The sequence below is a fragment of the Galeopterus variegatus genome, unplaced genomic scaffold (assembly GCF_000696425.1).
Source record: "Galeopterus variegatus unplaced genomic scaffold, G_variegatus-3.0.2 Scaffold3662, whole genome shotgun sequence".
NCBI classification, from domain to species: domain Eukaryota; kingdom Metazoa; phylum Chordata; class Mammalia; order Dermoptera; family Cynocephalidae; genus Galeopterus; species Galeopterus variegatus.
Window position 1 is genome coordinate 208,534 of NW_007729773.1, and position 9,669 is coordinate 218,202.

Sequence of the window (9,669 nt, forward strand, 5' to 3'; positions counted from 1 at the left end):
AAGAAAACTGCTTAAAACACAATATGATCCAGCAATCCCACTACTTGGTATATATACAAAGGAAATGAAATCAGTATGGTGAAGAGATATCTGAGGACCTAATAACATATTGATGTGAAAACCATTTCTACTCCTGAGCTGCTGCTGCTCCTACTATTACTAATAACAATAAGTTTACATATGACATTTTCTCCATTCTCACTGATCCCTTTGCTATATTAACAATATCTAGGCATCTGAAAATATGAGCAGTTTTCAATAGTAATAAAACAAAATTTGCCCATATAAGGATTGGGATCAGGAGTTTTTTTAAATTCAAGACAGGGTGTAAATTGCTGCAAAGGGTCTCTTTAATTGGGATCAAAACATTTTTGACAGCTTTTGGATTTTAAAATTCTAGCTATTGTCACATTCTGCAAATGTTTCCTTTCTTGGTTTAAAAAAAAAAGTCCAGTCAAACTTGAGCAAAAATACCTTAGACAAGATAAACAACTAAGATTTGTCATTTCAAATGACAAAGACCCAGTTTTCCTTTTCTCTGATATGTAGGGCAAAATACTTCACTGAGACTCCCTTCCTGCACAATTCAGCCAGTCCTCTGCTGGGCGATGACAAAGGTTTAGTAAACTGTTCCTGCTCATGATCTCCAATGGAAGTTTTTCAAATAAAAAACCATCAACACGCAGGACTTTAATGAAGAAGCATAACCTTAACATTAGTCTCAGAATTAGTAAACTGTTCCTGCTCATGATCTCCAATGGAAGTTTTTCAAATAAAAAACCATCAACATGCAGGACTTTAATGAAGAAGCATAACCTTAACATTAGTCTCAGAAATCAACTTAGATGTGACTTTGTTGAACATGTCAGCCTCTACTTGACTCCTTTCAACAATATCCCATCTTATGGTCGTAGCCTGAATACCCCCAGCAATGGTGAACTCACTGGCACAGAAGGCAGCCCATTCAACTGATGAACAGCTGACTGATAGAAAAGTCTTCTTACTGACAAACTGAGAGTGCTCCTGGAAGCTTCTCTCAGCTAGTCCCGGTTCCATTCCATGAGGTCACACAGAACCAGTCATTCCTCCTTCTACTAAACAACCCCTTGAAGATATGGAGACTATTAATATGGGATGCCTTGGCCCTCTCATCTCTGATTCAGATTTAAACATGCTCAATCCTTTCAAACATTTTCCAGGACTTGTGTTGAATCATATTAACAGGCTAAGGCTGCAGAAGCCGGATGCCACAGAGGCCTAACGTTAATCAAACAGAGCTGGAGTAGACTAAGAAAGACAGAAGACATTTAAGTCTGCCTCCTTCCTGATTCTCCACCAGGGATCTGACATTTTCTCCACAAAGCCAAAAAAGGCTCTGGGCTGAAATAATGATTTTGCTGTTGTTTTCTTTGTGTCCAGCTAAAGAATTAAAAACAGTGTTACAAGGCTTGGTGTTACCTTTCTTTGGGGCCAGTTTCACCACCTTTAAGTGAAGACGCAGATAAAGATAAAGAATGCAAATTAACTTTCCTCATTAGTTAAAATCTCAGTGATTAGGACTTTTAATGATCTGGGAACAGGCTCTTTGATGGTGGGATACATGATGGAACAGTAAAGCCAGAAACTTGGCCTCTAAAGATAAAACACCAGATACCCTGTGGCCCTGCTCCTGTCTATCTGATGGATGTGGGTAGAACTGGGAAGAAACTAGAGATGATATCATAATATTGGGGCATGTAAATCACTGTTAAGTATATCTCCCAGTTAGTCTTGATCCACATTACTCCGTTCCCACAAAGGATACCAAAGCACCAATAATATTCTCCAAGCTTGTACAAGCCCTAAGTTCTTTACCTCTTATGTGTTATCCAGGATCTTACAAGGCCACATCTATGTCGAGAAGTCTTGGCTCAGCAGAGTTTCCAGTCCCCCGACTGCCCTGGTCCTCCTCAGTAGGATATACTCTGATTTTCCTATATACTTTTCAAAATATGGGCTTCAAAATTGAGCACAGTTCTCCAAACTACAGTCTTTCCAGGAAAGAAAAACTTCTCTGATTTCTAAAATCTACTTTTATGAAGGCAGGAGAGGCTTCCATCAGGTTCTTAATTCTGCTGAATTCAAGCCTTTTTCCTACCAATGCTCATGCTCTCATTCTAAACTCCCTTCTACCAAGGCATCCCAGGTAGGCCCACCTTTCTCTATAATATAGAGGTAAATTGCATTGATTTGTGATGCAGGTCAACTTGAGGTTAAATCCTTATTCTGCCTCCCACATGGTTGTTTTGTAAATATTTTTAATTTTTCTGTGTATTATAACGTTTTGACGTCTTAAAAAACCTGACTGCTTCTCCCAGGGTTAGCCAATTCTTAGACACAGTAAAGGGCATGTCCTTGATATGCAAACTAACCAATCTAGAGCTATACGTCCTCTGTCTGGCCCATACACCCCAGGAGGCAAAATTCCTCTGCCTTAATCATCCCAGGGACAGGTGCCAGGCCATAGGGTCCACACTATAGCTTAGAGCCCACAGAAATATTGCTAAACTGCTCACCCTGCCCTGCCTTGCCTTTGCTGTGGAAATCCCAATAAAGGTCATGGCCTGAAGGCTCCCTCTGCTCTTGACTTCTGCCTCCCGCCCACCTTGGTGTCTTTCCCATGCTGTCCTGTGTGGTGCTGTAGCTCCTGTCTCTAGGACCTATGAGTATAATAAACTCTTGTTTTTTCCTGAACATCTCCTGCGTCCTCTCTGATGGCTGTACCTGACTGACCATCTCATAAAACAATACAAAACATGGGTGAGATTAGGAAAGCCATTTATCCTGAGTGATAACAGGTATCATAGTTAGCAAAAGAACTCATGAGCTAGACTGCCTGGGTTCTAATCCTGTCTGCCACCACTTATTGTCAGCAAGTTACATAAACTTCCACTATAAAAATGGGGATATAATACCATCTACCTTATAAGGATTAATATAATGGGCTTGCAGTAATGCCTGGCATATAATACACACTTGATGAAGTAGTTATTGTTATATTATAATACTACATATTAATGGAATAACGTATGTAAAATGACTAACATGCACCTAGTATACAGAAGGTACTTAACAAATGGGAGTTATTACTAGCTAGTATTTTTTAAATTACGGTAGTACACACACACACACATATAAAAACAGAAAATTTACCACTTTAACTATTTCTAAGTGGCATTTAGTACATTCACATTTTTGTGTAGCCATCATCATCATCTATTCATCTCCAGAACTTTTTCATTTTCCCATACCGATACTCTGTGCCCATTAAATACCAACTTCCCACTCTTCCTTCTCCCAGACCCTGGCAACCACCATTCTACTTTCTGTCTCTATAACTGTTGCTGTTCTAGGTACCTCATGGGAGTGGAATCACTCAATATTTGTCTTTTGTGCCAGACTTACTTCACTCAGCATATCTCCAAGGTTCATCCATGTCGTGGCATGTGTCAGAATTTTCTTCCATCTTAAGGCTCCACAGCATTCCACTGTGTGTGTATCCTACGTTCTGTCTATGCACTCATCCATCACTGAACACTTGGGTTGCTTCCACCTTTTGGCTATTGTGAGTAATGCTGTTATAATCACAGGTGGAAAAATACCTACTACTACTTATTTGGGAGTAATTTTTCTATAACATTTTTCCTTCAGGAAAGCCCATTTTAACTTTTAAATTATCATCCTACCACCCTATGTTATCCCACGTCTAGTCAGAACAAGGAAAATAAAATAACAATGCAAAATGACCAAGGTCAAGTAACTTGACTGGATGAGTATAATTTACAAAGTGCTTAATCAATTATCTTTGTGAAGTTCCAAGAAGGTGCTATATGTTGGAGGTGTTTTATAGCTGTAAAACCCTGAATGAATAAAAGGAAAAACACATCGACTTGACTCTTGCTCTCTTGACAAAATGGATCACATAGCATTTTTCTGTTTTTCCCTGACCATCAATGAACAGGACCGACAGTGTCACGAGAGCTCTGGTGATGAATCTGGGAGTTAATTGCAGCTGTGAGGTTGATGAAAACACAAACCACTTCTTTGGTGGGTTCAACAAACATATCAGCCCTTACATTTCCTGGTTGTGCAGTGATACATTTTTTTTTTAAAGATTGAGAACTCTATTTATTCTTTTTGATTACAGCAATTGCAAGGTGCTACAAGGTTAAACTCCAAAGAGTCTGGATGCTTTGACTAAGTTAAAATACCTACATGTGTCTCCCTCTAGGACACATGTCATTAAAGTTGCCAACAAACAAAGAAATTTAACTTAAACTGTCACATTACCCACTGCTCTTCAAAGCTCATCAATCTCCCATTAGATTACCAGGATAGTGTGACACTTTCATCACAATTACACTCTAAGAAACACGGTGCAGTCACACTGTGGCCAAGTCAGCAAAGAAACTTGCTTTGATGGACGGTCACAGCTGATCAAGATTGTCAGTTGCTTTCTGTGTTTTTATGCTTGTTTTATATTCCTGCTCAGAGAGTAGAGGCTTTTAAGGGCACATCTGTCAATGGGTTCAATTTCACAATGCCACGTGATCCTTTCACTTACCCCTGTCTTCTCATCAAAGATTTTGATTCCTCCAAAGGAGATGGTTAAAAAGATTTTCTGTTTGTGTTCTCCTTTGGAACGAGCACCAGCAACAACACCCTGTTGAAAGGAAGGACATGGGTTTTACTTCAGCATTGTCATTTGAAAATTCCCTCTGGTCCTAGAGGCACATCAGATACCATCAGCTGATGTCACCAATCACATATACTCCCTTCCTTTCACCCCCCATCCCCATGTTTCTCTATTTGATGTGCTTGCTTCTTCTTGATGTTTCTAACATTGCATAAACAGATATCTGAACACTCATTCACTTGGCTAACCAAGATTTATAGAATGCCTACTTTGTGCCGAGATACTTGGCTTAGAATCGGAGATCCCAAGACAGACACAATATGGTCCTCATATTAATACCTTTGCTGGGTTTTGCGTTAGATATGTTTAATCTTTTAAATAAAGGTGAGTCACTGAATATATTCCTAAATGTGATTTTATTTTTATACTTTGGAAAAAAGTTTTAATATGGTTCCATTTTAGAGATTAGCAAGAAAATTTTTTAAAAATTAAAACTCATGCTAGACTGCAGGTTTCAATTTTGTTTGGAAAAACATAATCATCACAATTATATGCCTATTGCTTGCAATTTTTATCCAAAGACATTTTGTATTTTCCATTACCCTTTTCCCTGCCATTCCTGTGCGTTCAAGGAGAGTACCTACCAAATACATTCCACTTATCAAGACATATGTTTCCCCACTTTCCCAAGCTTTTTATAAACTGAAGACATATATATGAGTCAATGAGAAGTAAACTTCACAAAAGGTAGGGATGTTACTCTGCTCACTGCTCTATACCTATGGTTAGGACTGTCCGTCCCTGCAGGGCAGGAAGTGCTCAAATAATTATTAAATGAATGTGCACTATCCAGAATCCTCCCAAAGTTGATATGATTCAAGGTAAGAGTGAAGACACTTACTTTTTAAATTAGACTCTGTGATGGCCAGTTACAGGTAATCATGAGCTTCACACTAGGTACCACTCAGAGGGTAAAGATATTTCAAGGGATCTCCGCTCATGTCTCTGCTTGAGGTGTCTGGAGGCTTCCACCCCTCATCACTGCTAGCCACGACAGGTGTGTAAGGTTAAACCCAACTCTAAGCAGTTATGGCTCTGAACTTTTAGTAGTAGAAAATTCTAAAAGACTTTGTATTTCTAGGAGATAAAAGCATCTTGTGCTGTTCTCAGAACAGTATGTTCTCAGCACCAGTTTTGGGGAATGACTGGTGTTAGAGAGATTACGTATGATCAGAGGCACAAGGAAGTCATGTTCACTTGAGGGCTGTTTGATTATTTTCACTTTAGAAGTGGGAAATACTCTGTGGAATCAGAATATCTGAGAGAATGAAACATTTATGTAAAGTACCAACACAATGCCTGGTACACTGCGGAGATGTGATAAAAGTCAATTTCTTCTAGTATATGAATGAATGTCCGTTAAAGTTTGCAGTACAGTTCCTGTTTGGATACCTACTAGTAGAAAATCCACTCCCCCATAAGTCCTCCATTCATTCTCAACCACATCTTTCTTATACACTCACAGTTATACAGAATGTTAGAGCCACAGAAAACCTTAAAACTAATTCTTCCAAGTTTCCCAACTGATGGATGAAAAAAAATGATGCTCTGAAAGGCAGCAACAGTCCTGAGAACTGGTGAAAAAGCTGAGACCACAACTCAGTGCTGCAAACTCTCAGTGCTGGGAGCAACTATTGTTTTTTACATCGTATCTTCCTTCTAAGGGGCCCAAATCTCTCTCCCGGATGTCCTACCCAGTGTTCCTCTTTCAGCCTCTTGGGCTGCTACACAGTGACATAAGACACCTCCTCCAATGACTGCCCTCAAAATGGTTAAAGAGTGACACACCCAAAGCCAGGTAAGTCCTGTGTCTCTTCAACAGCTCCCACCAATGTGCGGCTTGCCTTCCCATGAGTTCACTGTGAGATGATGTTAAGAAACATGGGAGAACCATCACAGTTTGCCTTTGGAATCCAGGGGTATTTGCTACCTTTGTTTGTTGCCACCCTCTCTGAACCCCTTAGCCAATTTAGTACAACTCCATTCCAGACTGCACCTCCTGCCTTTCCTTACTTCACCTTCCTCGTGGCACCTACACTGTCTGACATGTCAGTCATTTGTTGTCTGCCTCTGCCCTCGGGAATGAAAGCTCACTTGTGCATGGAACTCTGTTTTCTTCATTCTTTGTGCCCAGCACCAAGAATGGAGCCTGGCATACAGCAGACATCAAAGAGAAGTTAAATGACTTTCTCTTGGGTAAGTAATTGAGTGGACAAGCCAGAGGGTGAAGCTAGGAACACAACTTTGAAATCTGTGTTCGTGATTGGATCTGAAGTAAAATAGCATATGCTGCCACCCCTCTGCACCCAGCCTTCAGCCTCAGATGTCCAGGATGCACAAAAGACAGAAGGGTAAGCAGCTTCCTGCTATGGTCTGAATGTGTCTTGTGAGATGATGTTAAGAAACATGGGAGAACCATCACAGTTTGCCTTTGGAATCCAGGGGTAATTGCTACCTTTGTTTGTTGCCACCCTCTCTGAACCCCTTAGCCAATTTAGTACAACTCCATTCCAGACTGCACCTCCTGCCTTTCCTTGCTTCACCTTCCTCGTGGCACCTACACTGTCTGACATGTCAGTCATTTGTTGTCTGCCTCTGCCCTCAGGAATGAAAGCTCACTTGTGCATGGAACTCTGTTTTCTTCATTCTTTGTGCCCAGCACCAAGAATGGAGCCTGGCATACAGCAGACATCAAAGAGAAGTTAAATGACTTTCTCTTGGGTAAGTAATTGAGTGGACAAGCCAGAGGGTGAAGCTAGGAACACAACTTTGAAATCTGTGTTCGTGATTGGATCTGAAGTAAAATAGCATATGCTGCCACCCCTCTGCACCCAGCCTTCAGCCTCGGATGTCCAGGACGCACAAAAGACAGAAGGGTAAGCAGCTTCCTGCTATGGTCTGAATGTGTCCCCCAAATTCATATGTTGAAACTTAATTGCCAATGTGACAGTACTAAGAGGTGAGACTTTTATGAGGTGATTAAGTCATGAGGATGGAGCCCATATGGATGGAACAAGGCCCTTATTTGAGGGCTTGAGGGAGGGGCTTGAAGGAGCCCCTTTGGAGCTTCCATTGTTGTGCCATGTGAGGACACAGCAGGCATCCCCTCAGGAGGAAAGCAGCAACAAGGTANATTGTTGTGCCATGTGAGGACACAGCAGGCATCCCCTCAGGAGGAAAGCAGCAACAAGGTATTATCTTGGAAGCAGAGAGATGGGGTGCTTACCAGACATTGAACCTGTGAGCACCTTGATCTTGGACTTCTCAGCATCCCGAACTGTGAGAAAATAAACTTTTGTTCTTCATAAGTTACTCATTCTCAGCTATTTTGTTACAGCAGCATGAATGGACTAAGACACATCTCATAAGGGAAAGGACTGGAAGGACTGTGTCAAAGCAGAGGGAAATCCTTCCTCTGTGCTTTATTGCTTCCTTAGTGAGGACATCACAGGACAAGGTAGGGAGACAGTTGCACCTTTGGTCAGGAAGAGCAGCACCAATGTTTCCATCTCCAAGACAGCCCTGATAGTCCCTAGATTACAGAGTTCCTGGAATATCAAATAGCAGTAATTCTGGGCACATAGTGCTGATTGCTAAGACCCCTTTTGCTTGCTAGTTCCAAGTAGCTATCAAAGAACCCCCGAGAGAATATGGCTGAATATAAAAAAAGATGGAAAGAGCCAACATGAATGTTCCAGGAGCATTCCTGCTTGGAGCTGCTGGTGGTGGTTTTACATGACAGATGAAAGAGAGGAGGACTATCCATGCGATGCTATCTTTGGGGAAATAAAAGTCTAATTTGATCAAGCATGTTCTCCTATGAGACAGGATTCTGAGTCAAGTTCTGAAAAATTGCACTAAGTCCAGGCAGGTCTGCCACCAGACAACATGCCTCAGGGGCTCACCCCCTAACAAGACTATTCACTGCTACCATGCAGAAACGAGAGATGCTCAGGAGACAGCTCTGGTTCAGGAGTTGGAAGATGTGGATATAGGTGATGTTCAGGGCTCTGTGTCTAATACTAGCCACCTGACCCATAAGTCACCACTGGAAGTCTGGAAACTGGGGAGTCAAACATTTTCTTAGGTGCCTCGTATATGTCAGAAGTTCTCTTACATGTCATGTAATTTAGCCCCTACCACAATCCTGGGAAGTAAAAAAAATATCTCCCTCATTTTAGAGAAGAGAAAACATAAGGTCACAGGATCAGGTGGCCTCCCAAGCCCTATCGAGCCAGCAAGTCACAGAACTGGACCTCAAACAGGGATCCTTCTGATTCCAAAGGCAGGGTTCTCTTCTCTAGGAGCCTTGTTTGGGAAACAGATTTTTTTAAAAAAGGATTGCACAATGATGAATGCCACAGTACAAGTATGTCAAAAAGTTTCTGAAAATAGGTGGAATCACCAGCTTTCAAACTCGGAGGTGGAGAGAAATTCTAAAATGAGAATAATCACATTTCTTACCTCATAAGAGTACTGGGACATTTATACGAATGACTCACATACCACATAGTGTGCAGGGAGTGCTTGGTAAGTACTAGTCATTATGACTAGTACGACTAGTACTGATATTGATATTACCAAGCAATGCCATGTGCTAGGCACCATAATTTGACAATGGTTGACACAGATCCCTAAGGGAGTCACAGGTAGGCAGCGTCCTTATGGAGGAACACACAGAGGAGGGGTCAGGCTGCCCTGTCCAGCTCAGGAGTTGCTACAAGAATCAGATGGGTGATGAACAGGAGAGGACTTTGAGAAGACTCACACAGTGTGGTGCACATGCACAATGTTGTGACCAATCTCCACGGAACATGTACAGCCCATGTGTAAACACAACAGGCTTCAGGGCATGAATGCTGGAAACCTTGGAATGCTATTCCAGAAAGCCCCATGTAATAAACCTGGACTCCATTCTTAGTTCTGCTAGTTCT

At 41.4% G+C, this 9,669-nt stretch overlaps 1 protein-coding gene across 1 annotated transcript in view; it reads right to left on the bottom strand.

Annotated features, from left to right (window-relative positions):
- Nucleotides 1–9,220, bottom strand: part of DAB1 (Dab, reelin signal transducer, homolog 1 (Drosophila)) — a 155,114-nt gene extending 145,894 nt beyond the window's left edge. Inside the window, exons 1-2 of the mRNA XM_008585671.1 lie at nt 9,200–9,220; nt 4,604–4,702 (exon numbers count right to left, since the gene is read on the bottom strand). Of these exons, the coding sequence (XP_008583893.1) occupies nt 4,604–4,702; nt 9,200–9,220 (120 nt within the window). The remainder of the gene's footprint in view (nt 1–4,603; nt 4,703–9,199) is intronic.
- Nucleotides 9,221–9,669: the final 449 nt, after the last annotated feature.